The sequence below is a fragment of the Idiotropiscis lumnitzeri genome, chromosome 10 (assembly GCF_059441095.1).
Source record: "Idiotropiscis lumnitzeri isolate Australia: NSW breed Sydney's pygmy pipehorse chromosome 10, RoL_Ilum_1.0, whole genome shotgun sequence".
Taxonomy (NCBI): domain Eukaryota; kingdom Metazoa; phylum Chordata; class Actinopteri; order Syngnathiformes; family Syngnathidae; genus Idiotropiscis; species Idiotropiscis lumnitzeri.
Genome location: NC_142400.1, coordinates 22,773,961 through 22,796,184, shown reverse-complemented (window position 1 = coordinate 22,796,184; position 22,224 = coordinate 22,773,961). Strand labels below are relative to the sequence as shown.

The following is a 22,224-nucleotide window of genomic DNA, read 5'->3' as shown; positions in this document are numbered from 1 at the left end:
GTGTGATCTATATCTTTGCTGCTGTAACACTTCAAATTTCCCCATTGTGGGACTAATAAAGGACATCTTTATCTTAATCTTCACCTCATAAGGGTCACGGGGGGTGCTGGAGCTTATCCTAGCTATCTTCGGGCAGTAGGCGGGGTACACCCTGAACTGATAGCCAGCCAATCGCAGGGCACTCATAGACAAACAACCATCCGCACTCACTCATACTTAGGGGCAATTTAGAGTGTCCAATCAACCTGCCATGCATGTTTTTGGAATGTGGGGGCAAACTGGAGTACCAGGAAGAAACTCACGCAGGCACGGGGAGAACATGCAACATGCAAACTCTACACGGGAAGTCCACATTCGATCCCTACGACCTCACCGGGTCACCGGGGCCCCCCCTCAAGAGCCAGGCCAGGCCTGGAGGTGGTGGTCGTTGGCGAGCGACTGGTGACCGGGCCGCACCCATGGGGCTCAGCTGGGCTCAGCCCGAAAAGGCAACGCGGGAGGGGAGAAAGGGGTTGGGTGCCATGTGAGACAGGTAGCGCCAAGAGGCAGGAACCCACGCAGGCACGGGGAGAACATCGGCGCTGCGGAAGTGGCAGCCTGTTTCACCAGCGACGGCTCTCAGTTGAGCCTTTCTTGTTTGCTTTTACCTTATTTTAACTTGTTTATTTATTTTACTTCATTGCAGTAATGGACATCCAACTTGCGGTAGTTTTGCGCGACCGTGTCCAGAGACATAACTCGGAGCTAAAAATCTATCGTTTACACGAGCAATCAGCTGTTAGCAATCTGTGCTAACCCTGTGCCTTAGTGAGACCCGATATCCCCCACGAGCTAAGGATGAAGAGATGGGGATGTCGCGCGGGGGCTAAACGCCAGGCAAGGAGGAGACGATACCACCCCGTCCTCCAGTCCGTTATTATGGGGAATGTTAGATCCCTTCCCAATAAGATGGACAAGCTCAAGGTGCTAACCCGGCACAAGAGGAAATTCCGGGAGGCAGGCTTGCTAATATTCATGGAGTTCAGTTCACGTACAATTTAGAGATGGTCTGGAGAGGCTGAGGAGGCCTTACAGGACTGTTTCAACACAACTGTGTGGGAAGTATTCAGCGAAGCCCACAGGGAGGACATTAATGTTCTACCAGACACTGTTCCAGACTATATTAATTGCTGCATGGAGAGCCACATACGGTTGAGTGATGCGCCGTGTCAAGTAAAGTTATGGGACAAATAGTAGATAGTGTAGTATGATTTGGGCTAAGACCTAGTAGAAAGGTCACCAAATTTAGCCTTATTAGACATTGTCTAGTATAGACACGAGATGTCGACAGTACTGAGGGCACGCCGACTCAGCCTTGTCCAGCCATGCCAGCTCAGACAGAGGCCTTGTTATTGTTAAAAAATAATTAGAATATACACAAAGTCGATGCCTTACAATACTTTTGTTATGTTTTACACATGACTCATGAATCACATAAACATGAGTGTGTTGGACAAAACCCCATTCTTGCCTCAGACAGTTAGTCAGTGACTTGCTGTTTAGTTAGACAGTCAGAGTGACTTGCTGTTTAGTTAGGCAGTTAGTCACAGTGACTTACTGTTTGTATACGGCGGATAGTTACGATGACTTGCTGTTAAATGTTGGAATGATTATTGACCAATGACATACAAAATAACTGCTTTGAAACTGCTTTGTGTATGAATATGACTTGTGAGCATTGTTACTCTCTAATTAAGACACATGATGTTGAAGAAATGAACAGTTTAATAACCTGTTGATTACAAAGAGAGAATGTAACAACATGTATTATCATCTGTTTTTCAATGTATTGAGCTGCATTGTATATGTGATATTAAGCATTACATTGTTTGAGTCTAACTGGTGATCTTATGGGATCAGAGAAAAACAAGCCAACACCCTAGCTAGGGGTGGGATGATGGAAAAATACTGGACACGGTCTGCTCTTAAATCATGTGGGGGGAAAGTACCGTTAGGCAAGGGTACTTTCCACTTATATGTATGAGTCAGTGAACAAGCTTCTAGAAGCTACCAGAAGGGTGGAATTTTCCACTCGTGACTATGAGTCATGGAAACTTTGAGGAGACGCGGGGCTATATAAAGCTCGCCCAAGAAGCACAAAGGGCTCTTTCTTCGTGTATTTCATGGGGACACTCTGACTAGGATTCTATTTTTGCATTTTTTCCCCTTTTTCGGGACTTATGCTTTTTCTCGCCTTGGACTTAGATCCCTCGGCGGGATGGATCTTTCTTCTATCAATTGGACAACTCTAAAAAAGCTTAGCTTCAATAAGGTAACGAACTTAAGGAATAACATAAGTCATGCGTGTTTAGGAAAGAGAGAGCGTCTAGTCGATTGTCCAGTTATTTCTGGTTCTTCCCCAAATTTACCTTATTGCCAATTCGAACCCTGAGCGCTTCAGCAAATCATCAGTCTTGGAAAGATCAACTGAAATTCGTTTTAAGCATTTACTCACTTTGCACCATTTTATTATTAATTACTTACTGTTTATTTGTTCGCAATGTGGATGCGGTGACTCTATTTCTGCATTGTCCCTTTTGGTATCCCGCGACTGGTGGAATCGAATGTCAATTAATGGATGTCGCGTGAGCCCTTGTATTCATATCAAATCTCTTGAGAATTCTAATTAGATTCTATCTTTATCATTCTTATGATTTGATTCGCTCGCACCACTCACCCTTCGTATTGAGCGAACGGGCGGGACCCCCTCTGTGACATCGGGGCCCGTAACCATCAACGATTATATCAGTTAAAAAGTTTACTTCGGCTTAAACAGGTAAAAACAAATCCGTAGGGTCCTAATAAGGACTGTTAAACTTACTAGGTCAGTAACAAATGCAATAGATTCACAGAGGCGAAGCTGCCTTAAAAACGGAGTAGTCGCATCGCCAGCTCTCTGTGCGGTTACTCATCGGGGGCTGGGCGAGCGTGGGAGGACCGGATTGGCTCCGTAAATATAAGGCAGTTAGCAAACCTAGGTGAATTCGCCTCGCCGCTGGCTTAAGGAAAGGGCGCGGGGGGGAGTAACCCCCGCCCGCGGACCCGTTGAACGGAGAGCCGGCATAGGACTTTATCCCGATTAGTCCTGCGAGTAAGCGGAATCTGACAATACCCACAAGGTGTTTCTCCAACAATAAACCCTGGATCACACCGGACATTAAAGCTCTCCTGAAGGAGAAGAAGAGGGCTTTTGTGTCAGGCAACAAGGAGGAGCCAAAGAGAGTGCAGCGCCAGCTTCGAAGGAGGATTAGAGAGGGGAAAAGGTCCGACAGAAAGAGGATGGAGGAACATCCGCAGAAGAATAATGCCAGGGGTGTCTGGTGGGGCCTGAACACCATCTCAGATCACGGACAATTTAAGACCCAGTGAGCAAATGAGTTAAGCCAGTTTCTCAATCGGCTCAATCAGATTACTGCCTCCGCTCAGTACGTCCTGATGCAGCCTCATCCAAATCCTCCTGCGCCCCACAGTCTTCAATTCTCAGCCAAATCAGACAATCACCACGTCCACCTGCTCAGCCTTGTTCCTCACAACATCTCAGGTGAAGAACAAGCTGCGGAAGATAAAGGCAAGGAAGGCACTGGGTCCAGATGGCATTAGCTCCCAGCTCCTCAAATCCTGCGCAGACCAGCACTGTGGAATCGTCCAGCACATGTTAAACCTGAGCCTGAATCTGGGAGAGTCCCCTAACAGTGAAAAACATCCTGCCTGGTGCCGGTCCCGAAGACCCCCGCATCCGAAGGAGGTCAACAGCTTCAGACCAGTGGCGCTGACGTCTCATCTGATAAAGACCCTGCAGGGATTGGTTCTTGTTCACCTGCGCCCCCTGGTGAGCTCCTCAATGGACCCACTCCAGTTCTCATACCAGCCTGGCATCAGTGTGGATGTCCATCATCTACCTCCTCCACACTCCCACCTGGAGAAGGCGGGTAGCACTGTGAGCATCATATTCTTTGATTTCTCCAGTGCTTTCAACACCATCCCGCTCTATTGGGAGACAAGCGGGAGTGGCCCATTATCTCATCACATGGAACTCTGACTGTCTCACAAACCGGCCACATTACGTGAGAACGCAGGACTGTGTGTCTGACGTGATTCTCTGCAGCACGGGTGTGCCACAGGGAACTGTTCTGGCTGCCTTCCTGTTCACCCTCTCCACCTCAGACTACAAATACAACACCCCTACCTGTCACCTGCAGAAGATCTCTGATGACTCTGCGATTGTTGGCCTCATCATAGACGGAGACGATCGGGAGTACAGAGAACTTTCTCAGGGCTTTGTAGACTGCTGTCAAATCAATGCTGGTAAATGCTAAGAGCTGGTGGTGGATTTCTGCAAGCACTCTCCACATGAACCAGTGAATATCCACGAACAGACGTTGAGGGAGTCTCAACTTACAAGTATCTGGGTGTTCATCTGAACAATAAACTCTACTGGAGCGACAACACAGATGTTCTCTATAGGAAGGGTCAGAGCAGACTCTTCCTACTCAAGAGGCTGAGGTCCTTTGGGGTACAGTGGACACTCAGGAACTTTTAAGACTCTATGGTTGCATCAGTCATTTCTGATGGAGTGGTCTCCTGGGCAGGTAGCCTCTCAGACCGGGAGAAAAACAGGCTGGACAAACTGGTGAGGAGGTCCAGCTCTGACCCTTGCTGTTATATCCTCGCTGTACAAAGGAGAGATTTCACGCTTACCTCTGTACGATGGACATACATTAGGAGTGTGTCCTTACACTCCTATATGTTGAGAGATGTAATTGTGTATATACATGGGCATTTGCATATATAAATGGATATACTGTGTGTATTTGCGTAGGTTTGTTTTTTCAGAATGTTTGCTGCTCATGTGATACAATAAAGGGTACATTACTCCGCTGTCTCAGTGTGACCTATATCTGTGCTGCTGTAACACTGCAAATTTACCCGTTGTGGTACTAATAAAGGCCATCATTATCTTTACCTTTATCTTTAACATGCAAACTCCATACAGGAAGGCCGGAGCTGGAATCAATCCCACAACCCGTGCACTGTGAGGCAATCGTGCTAGCCAGTCAGCCACCGTGCTTAGATAATAATAATAATAATAATAATAATAATAATAATTTAAAAAAATATTCTGAATGTAACTACATTGTGCTTTCAAAACCCTAAAACGTTGGGTAAACCAGCCATATATCCTACAAATGCACTATACGGTCAGATAAAGCTTCAGTCACAGAAAGGATAGTCGACTGGATGTAGACCATAGCCTTGGCAGCGTCTTAAAACTCCTGGCTTTCATGATTAAAAGTGATTCGGAATCTTGCTAGATAGACTAATCCAAAGCAAAGCTTGTGGTAACCTCGGGCTTTTCGTGCATCTGAAAATGAGGTATGTTTGCTATTTCGGCTCGCGCGGCCTGGACCTCTGCTTTGAGGGTGGCAAAATCATTTGCCAGGGCAGTTATTTGCGTTATTATCAATACAATAAAATACAGTACAAATTTATTTATAGAGCGCATTTCACAACACATGTAGCTGTAACAAAGCGCTTACCATATGCCATTATATAAATTAGCAGGTAAATAGAACACAAATTAAAACACAATAACACATTTACAAAAGATGCCAGAATAATAGCGCCGAAGACGGCATCGCCTCTGTCCTGTGACGACACTGGCCTCTTGTAGTCTCCTTTGCCCATCTAGGCAGCTTGTAGCCTTGTGTTAGACCTGTTAGGGTTGTTGACAGCGCCGCCGTACTTATCCGCCATTTGCAAAAACTAAAAAATAGCCAAGATATCCAATCCTTTGAAGCCCAAAGTTGTTAAGACAAAAATTTGTGCATCTCAGTAACAAAATCAATGAAAATAAAATTGTAGTTTTAAAGCGTGAAATGTATCAAAGTCTGCAGGAGCACTGAAGCACACGTCCTCACTCCATTTTGGCTCCCATCATTCTCTCAGATGAAAAGATATTTTGACAAAATGTAACCAAATTAAAGCAAATTAAAAATGGACGACTTCCTTTCGAGTTAACAATTGGGTACCAGGAACTTTTTGGAGGTCGCGGGCTGTTACATGTAACTGCAACTTTTGCTTGAGCTTGATGACACGTACAAGCAAGGCTGATCATTAAATACATTTGGGAGGGGTGTTTTTGAGCTATTTTTTTTTATCGCAAAATAACCTGATATAATATTGATTCTGCTGCCAGGCCTGATGTTTTTGCAAATTTTCATGAGTTTTTGTGCAAATTTAGGACCTCAAAAGTAGTTTATTTGGCAAAGGGAGTGTTGCTATAGCAACAGCTTTGGGCGACAATTCACTTACTTTTTGGTGCAGCATCAAAAAAGCCAAACACTCTTCCGACCAAATATGAGGTATATCGTTTGCCCCCTTTGGTGACCCTAGACTCAATCAATCAATCAAATTTTATTTATAGAGCACTTTTCATACATAAAATGCAGCTCAAAGTGCTGCACAATAAAAACATCCAAAATACAACAAAAAACTAAAACCCATTCCACCCACTCAACATAAACACAAGACACATCCACATACACGCCTGAACTCGCATACACACAGAACACTCGCATTCACACAACTTAATAAACCATCTTAGTAGAAAAACAGAAAGACATGGCAAGGCACAGAGAAACCATATGAGAAAATGTACCCAGGGTAGGTCATCCGCATTGAGAGGGATGACGGCCCACGGCCACAAGGAGCTCCGCCAACACACAGACCCCTGGCCCAGACTGACCGGGGTAGACCCCACACATAATGCAGAGGGCCCCGGTCCGCCGGGCCTAAGGAGCCTCCGGGATGAAACCCCCTGTAAGAAGGCCAGCCACACCTCCCAGCGCGGAGGCCCCCCCTGAGGAAACACTGGAGCTAAAATATATAAAAGAAAATGATAATTCTAAAAGAAAAAGAAGCTAAAAATTAAAAGACAATAATATAAAAAGACGAAGCTAAAATATATAAGAAAAATTATGATACTAAAAGACATAGAAGAAGCTAAAAATTAAAAGACAATAATATAAAACGACGGAGCTAAAATATATAAGAAAATGATAAAAAATTATGATACTAAAAGACAAAGAAGCTAAAAAAAAAAAAAAAAATTAAAGACAATGATAATAGATAAAATGACAGTCCTAAATTAAAAGACTAAGATAAATTATTTAAAAGCCAAACTAAAAAGGTGAGTCTTGAGCCTCCTTTTAAAAATATCAACAGTCTCTGCGGACCTGATGTCCTCCGGCAGGCTATTCCATAGACGAGGACCAGAATGGCTGAATGCAGCCTCGCCATGTGTTCCAGTCCTCACCCTAGGAATAATTAACAGGCCGGTGCCAGAGGACCTCAGGGTCCGCGAGGGTTGATACGAGAAAAGAAGGTCAAATAAATATGATGGCCCACGACCGTTAAGGCATTTAAAAACTAATAGAAGCACCTTAAAATCAATCCTGAAACACACGGGGAGCCAATGCAGCGATTTTAAAACTGGTGTAATATGTGCCCGCCCTCTGGTCCTCGTCAGCACCCGTGCGGCTGAATTCTGAAATAGTTGTAGACTAGAAATACTCTTTTTGGGAAGACCAGAGAGCAGGGCATTACAGTAATCTAGGCGGCAGGAAATAAAAGCATGCATCAGCACCTCCGTGTTAGCCTGAGAGAGAAACGGGCGGACTCTGGCTATATTCTTAAGGTGATAAAAACCAATCTTGGCTACATTTTTAATATGAGGAATAAAACTGACCTCAGAGTCAAAAATGACGCCCAGGTTCTTCACAAATTGTGATGATTTATAATCTTGTAGTTTTGGTAAAAGTTTTTCTCTCTGACCTTCAGGACCGAAAACTAAAACCTCTGTTTTGTCCTGATTGAGCTGTAGGAAATTCTCTGCCATCCATGACTTAATATCTAAAATGCAATTTAAAAGGGTATCGATAGGCTTTGTGTCATCCGGAGACACGGCAATATACAGCTGTGTGTCATCAGCGTAGCTGTGGAAGCTGATGCCGTGTCTCCTAATGACATCCCCAAGAGGAAGCATGTACAGATTAAAAAGTATTGGGCCTAAAATTGAACCTTGGGGGACCCCACATTTAATTTCATGGGTTTTGGAGGAACAGGTATCCATACTTACAAAGAAACGTCTGTCTGTGAGATAGGAATAAAACCAGTTAAAAGCAGTACCAGAGATGCCCACTAGGTTTTTAAGTCTATTCTACTCTGTCAAACGCGGCACTTAAATCCAGTAGCACCAAAACTGTGAGTTTTTTTGCATCTGCAAAACACCTGAAATCATTTAAAATTCTTAAAAGAGCTGTCTCTGTACTGTGGTTCATTCTAAAACCAGATTGAAATTTCTCTAAAACATTATTTGTATTTAAAAAATAATTTAACTGTAGAAAAACAATTTTCTCTAAAATCTTACTTAAAAACGGTAAGTTGGATACAGGTCTGTAATTATTTAAAACACTGAGGTCTGAATTGCTCTTCTTCAGAAGGGGCTTCACCACCGCTATTTTAAACGCAGTGGGGAAGACACCCGTCTGAAGAGAGCAATTAACTATATTTAAAATCTGTTCCTCAAAAAATCCATAAAAAGCTTTTAAAAGTGATGTGGGAATTGGATCTAAAAGGCAGGTTGTTTGATTTACCTGGGAGAAAACTCGACCAAGTGTCCTTGCATCAACCAGGGCAAAACTTTCCAGTGTTTCCTCTGGTAAAAATGACTGTCCAGCGTTAATAGAAGTTACATTTTGATGAGCTAAAAGACTGGATCTTATGTCATCGATTTTACTTCTGAAGTGGTCTGCAAAGTCCTCACAGAGAGTGTCTGTCGCTGTCTGTGAGGACTTTTTAAGATCAGAGCTGGTTAAAAGATCGAAGGTGGAGAAGAGATACCTAGGGTTGTTTTCATTAATTGTAATGAGATTTGAGAAGTAAGACATTCTTGCCAGTTTGACTGTTTTATTGTAGGATTTGAGTTGTTGACATAATATTTGGTAATGAACTGTAAGGTTGCTCTTTCGCCACCTCCTTTCTGCACTCCTGCATTTTCTTTTTGATTCCTTAGTTAAATAATTTCTCCACGGGGGTATCATCTTGATTTTTATGTTTTTTGTTAAAAGTGGAGCAACGGAGTCTAATGTTGATTTTAAAACCCTGTTAAAATTATCAACAATAAAATCACAAGGTGCAGGTAAAATGTCAGCAGGAGTGCTCTTTAAAATCTCAATAAAATTTGCAGCCACCTCAGAAGTTAGGTAGCGTTTTCTCACTGTTCTCACCGGGGCTGTTTCTTGATTAAAACTGGCGATGTTAAAATATACACAGTAATGGTCTGACACAGCCAGGTCAACAACAGAGGACACACCAACGGACAGGCCGTAGGTTATGACCAGGACCAGGGTGTGTCCTCTGTTGTGAGTTGGCTGTGCGACATGCTGTTTAAAATCAAAATAGTTTAAAAGGTTTAAAAATTCTCTGGACAGTGGGTCCGAGATATTGTCAACGTGCACATTAAAATCGCCAGTTATTAAAATTCTGTTATAAGTGGAATGTAAAATCGATAAGAACTCTGAAAACTCACTAATAAAAGAAGTAGAGTGATGAGGAGGTCTATAAAGTGTGACGCAGAGAATGGAGGGACTGCTAAAAACAAAGGTATGGTGTTCAAAAGATAAATACCTGTTAAAAATAGTTTCCTTTTAAATAAGAGAAGTTTTTATAATTGACGCAGTCCCGCCTCCTCTTTTACAGTCTCTGGTCGAAAATAAAAAATTAAAATTTGGTGGGCAAGCCTCGGTGAGAGCAACTGGAGCATCTGTACCTAGCCATGTCTCAGATAAAAGAATACCTTCAAGGTTGTTGTCTAAAATAAGGTCGTTTATGATAAAAGTTTTGTTTAAAAGGGAGCGCACGTTCAGCACAGCCAGGTTAATGTTTGTGCTGGACGTGCGCTCATGGTCACATGGATTTGAAATGTTAACATATAAAAATTGTCACTGTTAAAACCACTTTGTTTGTGTGTGGGAGGGAAGCGTCTGCGAGTGATGGTTTGAATTGAGAACATGTCCGACGTGAGTGGTAATGATAGTGGGGGCTTGTTGGGAGTGCTATTGAAAGAAACTAAGATAACCTCAAGCCGATCGCCGGCACTCGGCATATATTATGGAGGTGGGAACAACAGGATCAGGTGATGTTGTGGATGCGCGATTGGAATGAAAGGGTACTGTCGAGGATGAGCCCAAGGTGGTGTCAATGGATAGTGAAAAACTGTCAACTTCAGATAGGGTGGATTTGCTGCCAAAAAGAAGTAGTTCAGTTTTATTGATATTTAATTTTTTTAGTGGTAAACCAGAATTTTAGGAGCGAGTGGGGAATTTGGTTTGCAGGAGAGGTAGAGCTGGGTGTCATCCGCGAAGCAATGAAAATGAATGTTAAATTTGCAAAGGATCTGGCCAAGGGGGAGGAGGTAAGTGATGAAGGGGAGGGATCCCAGGACAGAGCCCTGAGTCACACCAGATGGGGAGAAAATAGGATTTGAAGGACCTGAGCTGAATAAAATAGATGCGGCCTGTAAGGTAAGAGCGAAACCAGTGAAGAGGGGTGTGGGTGATGCCAATGGAGGACATTCTACTAAAGAGGATGGGGTGGAAAATGGTGTCAAAGGCCGCCCTCAAATTCAGGGGACTAGGATTAGGGTATGATCACTTTAGCCAGAAAGTGGCGCTACCACTCCAATGAAAAATATATGCGTAGATGTCTTTAAGGGTGGACTATAATTAAACTGAGCCTTAACTACAGCTGCAAGCAGCTATAAATGGCAAGGTTAGGGTACTGGCATGTTGGGATACTTTTTTTTGGAATTTATTCATTTTTTTAAATTAAGTACATCAGATTCAGATTCAGATTCAGATATACTTTATTGTCATTCTTGTACACATGTATACAGAATGAAATGTCGATACATCTGACCCGCACAGGTTCCATAAATATACAGATAAAATATGTAGTATTGAGTTGGAATATAGAAAAGGGATTTTATGTACAACAGTGCAAAAAAATAGAAAGTTTGTAGAGTGAAACACGCAAGTGGGGGGGTAACAGCTGGGTAGGCTTGCTATGTGTGTGATTGACCGTTTAACAGTCTAATGGCTAGGGGGACAAAGCTGTTGCAGAACCTGGTGGTCCTGCACCGCACACTGCAGTACCTCTTCCCAGAGGCTAGCAGAGTGAACAGTCCATGATGGGGGTGAGAGGGGTCCCTAATGATGTTTTTGGCTCGGGATAGGCAGCGCTTCTGGCCAATGTCCTGAATGGAGGGGAGAGAAGTCCCGATGATTTTCTCTGCTGTCCTCACCACCCTCCTCACACTACTCCAGTCGGAGGCACTGCAGCCTCCACACCACACAGAGATACAGTTAGTCAGGATGCTCTCTATGGTGCTTCTGTAGAATGTGATGAGGGTGGGTGGGGGCAGGTGGGCTCTCCTCATCCTCCGCAGGAAGTACAGGCGCTGCTGTGCCCTCTTCACCAGTGATGCAGTGTTCACAGACCAGGTGAGTTTGTCTGTGATGTGCACCCCTAGGAACTTGGTGCTGCTGACCACCTCCACAGCCTTGTTGTTGATGAGAAGTGGGGCATGGTTGGGCTGGTTTTTCCTGAAGTCGACAATGATCTCTTTAGTTTTGTCAACATTCAGGACCAGGCTGTTGACTCTGCACCAGCCCACCAACTGCTCCACCTCCTCTCTGTAGGCCAGGTCGTTGTCGTCCCTGATGAGGCCCACCACTGTTGTGTCGTCCGCAAACTTCACAATGTGGTTTGTGGCTGACCTAGGGACGCAGTCGTGTGTCATCAGGGTGAACAGCAGGGGGCTCAGGACACAACCTTGGGGGGAGCCCGTGCTGAGGGTGATGACATTGGAGGTGTTCTGACCAAGCCGCACTGACTGGGGTCTGTCAGTGAGGAAGTCCAGCAGCCAGTTCCGCAGGGGGGTGTTGAAGCCCAGAAGTCTCAGTTTGTCTACCAGGTGTTGTGGGATGATGGTGTTGAATGCTGAACTGAAGTCCAGGAACAGCATCCGCACATGGGTGTTCTTCTCCTCTAAGTGTGTCAGGCTCAGGTGAAGAGCAGAGGAGATGGCATCCCCGGTGGAGCGGTTTGTCCGGTAGGCAAACTGAAAGGGGTCAAGTGAGGAGGGGAGACTGGAGGTGATGTGCTCCTTAACCAGCCTCTCAAAGCACTTCATTAAGGCAGGAGTCAGTGCAACGGGCCGGTAGTCGTTCAATGATGAGATCTGGGGTTTCTTTGGCACTGGGATGATGGTGGCAATCTTGAAGCATGATGGTACCGTGGCTTGGTCTAGCGAGGTGTTGAAAATGTCTGTTAGGACACAAGCCAGCTGATCGGCGCACTCCCTAAGGACCCGCCCTGGAATGTTGTCAGGGCCTGGAGCCTTCCGTGTGTTGACCCTTTTCAGGGTCTTCCTCACGTCAGTTGAGTCCAGGAGGAGTGCTCTTTCGTCCTGATGTGGAACCGCTTTCACTGCAGGGGTGCCATTTTGTGCCTCAAACCTCCCAAAGAAGTTGTTGAGGTCATTCAGGAAGTCCATGCCAGTGTCCCCCACTGGGGGGGTGGTTGGCTTGTAGCTGGTGATGGCCTGAATGCCTTTCCACATATCCCTGGTGTTGGTTGTGCTGAGGAAAAAGTCCTGGATTTTTTGACTGTGAGATCGCTTTGCTAGTCTGATAGCACGGTTCAGGTTGGCCCTCGCTGATCTCAGTGCCTCCTCATCACCAGATTTAAAGGCAAGGTTCCGTGCCTTTAGCAATTTGCGTATCTCAGCAGTCATCCAGGGCTTCTGATTGGCACGGCTGCAGATGGTTTTGGTGTTGCTGACGTCCTCTGCGCATTTACTGATGTAGGCTGACACAGACATGGCATACTCATCTATGTTTATTTTGTTGTTGTAGGTGGCAGCCGATTTAAACATGTCCCAGTCTGTGCATTCAAAGCAGTCCTGTAGTGCCTCCATTGCCCCCTCAGTCCACACCCTCACCTGCTTCACTGTAGGTTTTTCTCTGGTCAGCAGGGGCTTGTATGCAGGAATTAGCATAACAGAAAGGTGGTCTGATGAGCCAAGGTGGGGGCGGGGGGCTGCTCTGTATGCTCCTTTGATATTTGTGTAGGCCAAGTCCAATGTGTTCCTTCCTCTTGTAGCAAAGTCCACATGCTGGTAGAAATGCGGAAGAACTGTTTTCATGTTGGCCTAGTTAAAGTCTCCAGCAACAATGAAAATGCCTCCAGTGTAAGCATGCTGCAGTTCACTCACAGTTCGGTGGAGAACGTCCATTGCCTCCTTTGTATTAGCGCTGGGGGGCACGTACACAGCAGTAACGATAGTAGCGGTAAACTCCCTGGGGAGGTAGAAGGGTCTGCAGATCACCGTCAAAAGCTCAATGTCCCTTGAGCAGTGATTCGAGATTATCCTAGCATTTTTACACCAGTTGTTATTGGTATAAATGCATAGTCCGCCTCCTCTGTTCTTACCGGTGAGTTCGCCGCTCCTGTCAGCACGGAATGCAGTTAGCCCCCCAATGCTAACAGCGTCAGCCGGGATTGATGAGTTTAACCATGTCTCCGTCAGAATTATAGCGCAGCAGTTCGTCATCTCGCGGTTCGATGTTAGCTCCAGTTGTAGATGGTCCAGTTTATTGTCCAGAGAGCGAACGTTGGAGAGAAAAATGGATGGGAGAGGCGTTTTGAAGGGTTTAGCCTTTAGCCTAGCTGTTAGGCCAGCCCAACAACCCCGCTTCCTCCTCCGGTCACATCGCCTACGCTTGCCTCTCTGCTCCGCTGCTCCGTAGGCCGCTGGGTCTTGTCGGCGTAGCACTCCGAGGCTATGTAAACACTCCAGAGTGGTCGTAGCAACGGGCACTTGATTTCTGGATGATCGCATATCCTGCAAAAACCTGCGATCATATGCTAATCTGCGGTTTGAGTTGACTGTGTCCGCCATCAAAAACTGAGTCGAAGACTGAGCATTTTGACCAAGATGTCAAAACTGTAGCGAGCCGATGTAGCCGCCGCCGAACAGTACATCAAAAGTCTTTTGATAAAATATGACATATTTAAAAGGCCAAAATGGGGCAAAATTTGAAAGGAAATTAAAAATGGGCAACTTACTTTTGAGGTTAGATGAGTGCTTCAGAAACTTTTATTTTCTTGGGCTGTTACATGTGCCTCCAACTAACAATTTCCACAAAATACATCGGGACGTCGCAGAGGTCACTGCTCAGGCACTAATAATAAAAAGTGTTTTATTTTGAGCAGTGATTGAGTAAAATACAGTAATCAGGAATAAAAAAATAAAGTAATTAAACGGATGTATATTTACAGTATTATACTATAAATTACAGATGGAGTAACTGTAGTAAATTGCTGTACGTTACTGGATCACTGCTGCCAGTACTGTATTTTTACAGTGCACCCTAAAATGCATCAACAAATGAAATTAAGTGTTTAAACGTTTACCCCAGGCATTATGACTCGCTCGACATCCTTCATTATCTCTTCATAGTTCTCTGGTTCCAGCGGTGCCTCAGTCGGGATTAAGGATTTAAGATAACCTGGCTCTACATCAGGAAAGACTGGTCGCTGCTCCAGGTTCTCCAAATAGTCGGCTACAAAGTCAACCATCTCCTTTCCTCGACGCCGGAACTCTTCTCCATCCATGGTACGTACTGTTTGGTGAACACAACAGAAAATTCCCAAAGCATTTTTTATTTGACAAATATAGAACAGAATAAACCAAGATGGCGCAGACACGAGTGGTCGCCTCTGTGTTGCGCACTCTCGTGTCGTTGTAAGAGCCATTTGTTGTTAATTTTAAGATAAAGATTTAAACCTCCCACCACTTGAGGGCGGTGAGGTGTCAATTAGACACAGGTCTATTTAACCAATGGGATAATGAGACCCAGGTGTTGCTATTGGGAAAGCAAAAAGTTTTTGACGTGGCATGACGTGAGGTGATTTGTTGTGAAAGTGGACCAAGATAGACTTTAGTTTGGAAATGGTAGAAAGGACATGCGTCAAAACAAGCCAGTAGCAACCATAGTGACCGTTTATTGATTGGCAATAGGGTCACTAAAATCGTCTTTGTTTTTGACATTTCTAACTCAGAGTGAAATACCCAAAGCAATAAACAATGAGACACTGGCTGACAATCTGAACATGTTATACTGTATATGTTAAAAGGAAAACTACACAAATCCACTGAGGACGTCATCAATACTGCTCTGCATGTTATGCTGGGCCACCAGGAATAAAAGCAGATATATGCCAGGATGTTCTTTGTGGACCAGACATCCTCATGAACAAACTCCCCGCACTCACACACACCTGGATTAAGGACTTTTTGACCAACAGATCCCAGGCTGTGACACTCGTCCCCGACATATCTGAGCGCTGGTTCCACTCTGGGATGCCTGCTGAGCCCTCTCCTGTCTGCTCTCTACACCGATGACTGCAGACCCCGCGGAAACAACATCGTCAAATTTGCTGACGATACAACAGTGGTCGATCTGATCTCAAAAGGAGACGAGACAGTTTACAGGGAGGTCGTCCAGAGACTAACAGCTTGGTGTGAGGACAAATAATTACAGCTAAACACTGCAAAAACCAAGGATATCGTCGTCAACTTCAAGAGGAACAAGACTGTACCGTACCCACTCTACATCAAAGGCGAGTGTGTGAAGAGGGCCCACACATTTAAGTTCCTCTGAGTACAGATCTTTGATGACTTTTCCTGGACACACAACACAACAATAGTGATAAAGAAGGTCCATCGGCTTCTACACTTCCTGAGGGTACTCAAGAAATACAACCTGGACAGCAAGCTGCTGCTGGCCTTCTACCACTCATCCATTGAGAGCCTTCTGACATACTGTGTCTCCACCTGATAGCTGTACTAAGGCAGACTGAGTGAGGCTCCAGAGGACAGTCAAAACAGCGGAGAGGATTATTGGCTACCCTCTCCCCTCTGTGTCAGATAACTACACCACCCGGTGCTTCAGCAGAGCTCACAAGATCATCAAGGAGAATAGTCACCTGAGCTCATACTTCTTCCACTTGCTGCCCTCTGGCAGGCGCTACAGGTGCATCAAAACAAAGACTGAAAAACAGTTTCTTCCCGAGAGCCATCTCCATGCTGAACTCTCACACACCCATACCATGTAGGACTGCAACATAATGTGTTTTGTTCATTTTACGTCATATTTATCTATCATTTAATTATTTAATCTTTAATTAATTGATATATTTAATTCGATTATTTGTTATATTGCACAGGAGAGGGGAGCTCTCCAATCTCGTTGTACACAATGACAATAAAGGGCATTCTGATTCTGATACATACACCCATCGCCACCAACACTAGCCACCAACACTAGCCACCAACTCTAGCCACTACCACAATTTCGAGATCCACAAACAGGATGTGAGACGGATCTTGAAGCAGCAGAAAATCAAGTAGGCTGCTGGGTTGGATGGCGTGTCGACCTCTTACCTTAAAGTCAAATTGACCAGCTGGCTCCAGTCTTCACTCAGACCATCAACAGATCCCTCGAGCTGCGCAAGGTCCCATCCTGCCTATCTACCATCATCCCAGTCCCCAAAAAACCTTCAACATTAGAACCAAATGACTACAGGCCTGTAGGTCTGACATCTGTGTTTATGAAGTTCTTCGAATGCCTTGGGCTGTACCACCTAAAGAATGTCACCGGACCCCTACAGGACCTCCTGCTGGAGCCTATCACAGCTATCTTCGAGCCGTCGGCGAGGACACCCTGAACTGGTTGCCAGAGTGTCCAATCAACGTGCCATGCATGTTTTTGGAATGTGGGAGGAAACCGGAGTACCCGGAGGAAACCCATGCAGGCACGGGGAGAACATGCAAACTATATATATATATATGCATGGAGTATTTACTTACAAGTTGCCAGCATAGGGCTAGCATGTCATGATAAAGAGCGTATATGCTTGGAAATTGCCATAGAACTGTTGAAACATTTAAATAAACAAAATCTATGCAGCGCTCCAATTTTTAACTCAAATATACTAACTATAGCATTGGACAATACAATATAAACTTACTTATTTGGTGTCTTTTACAACAGCTGGAGCTGCAACAAAGCGTTTTCTACATGGTGTAATATAAATTAGCAGGAAATTAGAAGACAAATTAAAACACAAAAAACACATATACAGTAGCTACCAGAAGAACAGCAACAGTCTCATCTTGAGCCAAAAGCGAAAGAAAAATGTTTCTTCAAATGAGTTTTAAAAGTGAACAGGGAGGGTGCTTGCCGAACATTCAATTAGAGGTCATTTCATAGGGAAGAGCCAACAACAGAAAAGCCATGATGACAGTCTGCGCTTAGTCCTCGGCACCTCCAACAGCATTTGGTCCGCAGACCAATGTAGCAGGCAGTTGCGTAGGGGTTGAGGAGCTCAGAGAGGTACACTGGGGCGTGGCCATTGAAAGATTTGAAGACAAACAGAAATATCTTAAAGAGAACAAAATATCTAAAAGTGCACATGCTGTTCTAATCTTTCTTGGATGAACACAAGGTCATGGAGTTTTTCCTGTCAGGTTTCAAGAAAATGCAAAGTACAGAGTCAGTCGTGCTACGAGTTTTGAATGAATTCTTCCGAGAGCCATCTCTATTCTGAACTCTCACACACACACGAGACCACCCTTACCTTGCAGAACAGCATCGTGATGTGTTTTTATATACCCTTCAGTATTATTTTCCATTGCACTCTCTTATTTATCTAATTTATATATTTGTCTGTATTATTGTTGTATTGCACTGGAGAGGGGAGCTCTCTAATCTCGTTGCACTCTTGAGTACAATGACAATAAAGGAATTTCTAATTCTAATTCTAATTCTAATAACCTCCAGGCAAATGACACTGAAGACTATGTGTGTCTTGTCTTGTTAGATCCAACTGCAACATTTGACACAGTGGACCACAGTATTCTTCTAGCTCGTTCACGGCACCGGGTGGCCAGTAGTGGTAGCACACTGGAATGGCTTGAATCCTATTTCACTGCCAGGACCTTTTGTGTTGACCTAAGATGCTCTGAGTCCCGCACTGCCCTTTTGTCGTATGCTGTTCCATAAGGTTCTGTTTTGGGGCCCTTGCTGTTTTAATTATGCTTCCTGCAAGGTTCCATCTTTCAAAAACATGGAATTTCCTTCCATTGCTATGCAGATGAAAGTCAGATCTATGTCCCTCTCAGCAAAAAAGACACTTTCTTCTTGAGACCACTTCTGCCTGACAAGAGGAAATCAAAATCTGGATGTCACTTAATTTGTCGTTCGGTCTCTGTGGCCCTTCTACTTTCCTGTTGACCTTGGCCCCCTGGTATCTTATCTAAAGCCAACCGTCTCAAACTTGGGTTTTACACAGGACTGGCTTAATATGCCATACCACATCCTCCAAAGATGACAAGATCACCACCAATCCATCTCTGCGTAACAAGGAAAGTGGACAGAGGGGGTCAAGTGAGTGTTTGAAACAAGAAACCTTAGCTGTAGCAACCTTGTCTATAAGAAACTGCACATTTCAGGGGCCAAGTCTGTGCAAATTGTCTGATGGGGTTTAAGTGCAGATGCGATAGTTTTAAATGTGGTAATGTGGATTTGTCTGAATAAGACTGGACAAGTATTTCCTTTTGGACTCTTTCACTCGTTCACCTTGCTTTGGTAGAATGAGTACTATTTTAACATGTTATACATATAATAATACCATATGGCCTCACAGTGAGGGACAGCATCAGGCGTGGGTTCAATCCCGGCTCCGGCCATCCTGTGTGGAGTTTGCATGTTCTCCCCGTGCGTGTGTGGGTTTTCTCCGGGTACTCCGGTTTCCTCCCACATTCCAAAAACATGCATGGCAGGCCGATTGAACACTCTAAATTGCCCCTAGGTATGAGTGTGAGTGCGGATGGTTGTTTGTCTCTCTGTGCCCTGCAATTGGCTGGCAACCAGTTTATTAGGGTGTCCCCCGCCTACTGCCCAAAGATAGCTGGGATAGGCTCCAGTACCCCCCCGCGACCCTAGTGAGGAGAAGCGGTACAGAAGATGGATGGATGGATGGATAATTTTTTTCTTTTTTACAATTATGCCAATTTTGTAATCGTGGAGTGTAATAATCGTAATCATAATTGAATTTCGATTAATTGCACAACCCTAGTGTGAGCTGCATTTTTTTTTTTATTAATACATGCAAGTTGGTACCCAATGCCGCTTCTCTATTAGCCCCACAACACACCACATAGCTTACATTGCTATACCATTATAAAAGATGCGGGGCGGCATGGGGATCAGTTTAGCTGTACAAGCTTGCACAGTTGCAGCATGTGAGGTTCTGCCGTAACATTTCACTAGAGGCGAGTCTCCCAAAAATACAGTATATGCACTACACAAATTTTGTATATTACATCAACATTGAACCAAATTCACAATGTTATATGTACCATGGATGAATTAGTCCAATGGTAAGTTCACGAGTGGCACCCAAAAGTCGGCGTCTACACTCAATCATTCTGAATGGGGAGCTCAGTTTAAATCACTTGGCCACCTTGCTAAGATAGCGGCTCATTGTCTTCACTGCCGTACCTGAAGCCCTCCGTTGTTTGTCTAGTGCTGCCCCAACCCTGAGGCGGGAGCCTCACCTGCCCGGCCGAGGGAGCAGCGACACTCCACTTTGTGGCTGCAGACCTCCCATTCATTGAATGAGACCCGGCGAGCGGTGCGTGCGCAAATCAAAATGTTTACCATTTATTATCAAAAATTCAACCTTCAGCACATGTGAAAATGTAAATATGGGTTAGTCTTGTGGTAAAATATTAATTTGTTCTATATTTTATGACAGTGGTGACAGTCGGCAGGAAATGGGCGCGTGCAGTGGGGTTCCTTGCTGTGTCCCTGTTTATCAGATGAAAATGACGACTTTATAAAAGGGTGCAAATGGTTGCAAAAGACATTCATTTACTGTCTGCAAACATCTTTGCAACCTTTTGCAACCTCTTACGAACCCTGACGAAAATACCAATTTGCAAGCATTCGCCAATCAGTGAGATACCATTTTAAGATATATTCTTTCTTATTCTTTTCTGTTTAGTTATTGACATTTAATTGATTTTCAAGTTAGTTAATTTGTTGATCAGCATTAATAAAGGCAATTCTGATATTGTGGTTGTATTTGCAGTCACGTACTAATGAAACTCATACTGTGAGGAGGGACGTAGCTATGGAACAATACACACGCATATATATATATATATATATATATATATATATATATATATATATACACACATATATATATATATACACACGCATATATATATACATATATATATATGTATATATATGTATATATATATATATATATGTATATATATATATATATGTGTGTGTGTATATATATATATATATACACACACATATATATATATACATATATATACACACACATATATATATACATATATATATACACATATATATATATACATATATATATACATATATATATATGTGTGTGTGTATATATATATATACACACATATATATATATATATACATATATATACACATATATATATACATATATATATACATATATATATATGTATATATATATATATATACATATATATATATTTATATGTATTTGTAAGACACATTTTTTTTCTTTCAGTTCCTGTATCAGACTGGTCAACATTTTCAAAATGTATTACATGAAGAGACAATCTGTCTTTAGGGATGTCCAATTTAATAAAGGATCTCAGTCACACTTTTCACCTCAACTACAATTACAATGACTATCGTGGGTCTGTAATGTGTCTGTTATTATGGTCACCTTAAAAGGATGTAAAAATACATAATTTGTCCATATTTTTTATAACACAAGCATGTAATAGCAAATGAAAAATACACTATGCTGTACACAAATGCTTTATTGTGCAACAAGTGTACTTCCCCCTTTCTCCATTTGAGAGGCCATTATCCTTACACTAATCTGAAATAGGATTACAAACGCGTGTACGCGTGGGTGTGTGTGTGTGTGCGTGCGCGTGCATGAGTTTTTGTGTGCATGGCGTGTGTATGCAGAGTGTGTGTGCGCATGTACTCACATTTCCAGCCCCAAGAGCACCAAAAGTGGTATATTGTGGATCCCTTCCTCGCCTTTTGTTGTTCTAAAAAAGACAAATGTACAGTTTGACGTGAGTGTGTATGAGTAGATGTGTGGGTGTACACAGGGCATGACACATTCTCTTCTTTTATCTCGTGTCTATCCACTCCCACCTCACCAACCCGCTGTGGGCTAGCCAATAGGCGGAGGGCTCCTATGTAAAGAAAAAAAAAAAAAAAGAAAAAAGCACAAGCAGCTCCTGGAGCAGTCGCCATAGATGACCTTTAACAGACATCCTTAGTGCACATTCAACCATGCATACTGAGCAAACAGATTAAAAAGGAATTACATAAAACAATGTTACTAGCAGATAATGACGTATGTCGTATGACGTATTTTATGTGTCCTTGAGAGGAATATGAAAATAATTTTTTCAATGTTTGACGCAATCATTGGACTATTTTGAACTTTATGGGCAATGTTCCAGTAAAGTTAACCTTTATTTATGTGAGGAGTTTGCTAAAGCTTTGGAAGAATCTGGTCATGAGCCCCATCCTACACCTATGTGAGGTTATATCATAGCTTGGGCTTGCATGGCTTGGGCCCAATACCAATACAACCCCATACATCTCGTCCTGTCCCTTCCGCCTTGAAATGAGTGTTCACAAGAACCAAGACGTGTCCCAATTCTCCGAAAACTTAGGGTCACAAACAAGCGACGTATGGCTGACAGCACGGAAACAAATCCCAACCTCTCTCGATTCTATACATGCCACCTTGGGCGGTGTCATGGCTCAGTGTTAAAGTGGTCGTTCAATAGGTTCAATCCCTGCCATTGTGACCATATCGACGTTTCCTTCAGCAAGAAACTGAAACTACAAATGTTCCTGATGGTAAGTCATCAGTGGGTAGATGAGGTAATAGTGTGAACTACTTTGAGTACCATAGGTAGAAAAGTGCTATACAAGTGAC

At 43.6% G+C, this 22,224-nt stretch overlaps 1 protein-coding gene and 1 pseudogene across 9 annotated transcripts in view; both read right to left on the bottom strand.

Annotated features, from left to right (window-relative positions):
• ddc (dopa decarboxylase) overlaps window positions 1-21,411 on the bottom strand; it is a 132,300-nt gene extending 110,889 nt beyond the window's left edge. For 8 of the 9 annotated variants that reach the window (XR_015845699.1, XM_088307663.1, XM_088307666.1 and 5 more), the window contains exons 1-2: window positions 21,254-21,410; window positions 14,578-14,786 (exon numbers count right to left, since the gene is read on the bottom strand). Coding sequence is in view for 7 of the 9 variants with exons in the window: in XM_088307663.1 (XP_088163789.1) it covers window positions 14,578-14,778 (201 nt within the window). In the remaining 2 variants the exon portion in view is untranslated. Of the gene's footprint in view, window positions 1-14,577; window positions 14,787-21,253 lie in introns of all 9 variants that reach the window. The other variant, XM_088307664.1, reaches the window with a different exon arrangement.
• Window positions 7,205-13,306, bottom strand: LOC148329671 (uncharacterized; annotated as a pseudogene).
• Window positions 21,412-22,224: the final 813 nt, after the last annotated feature.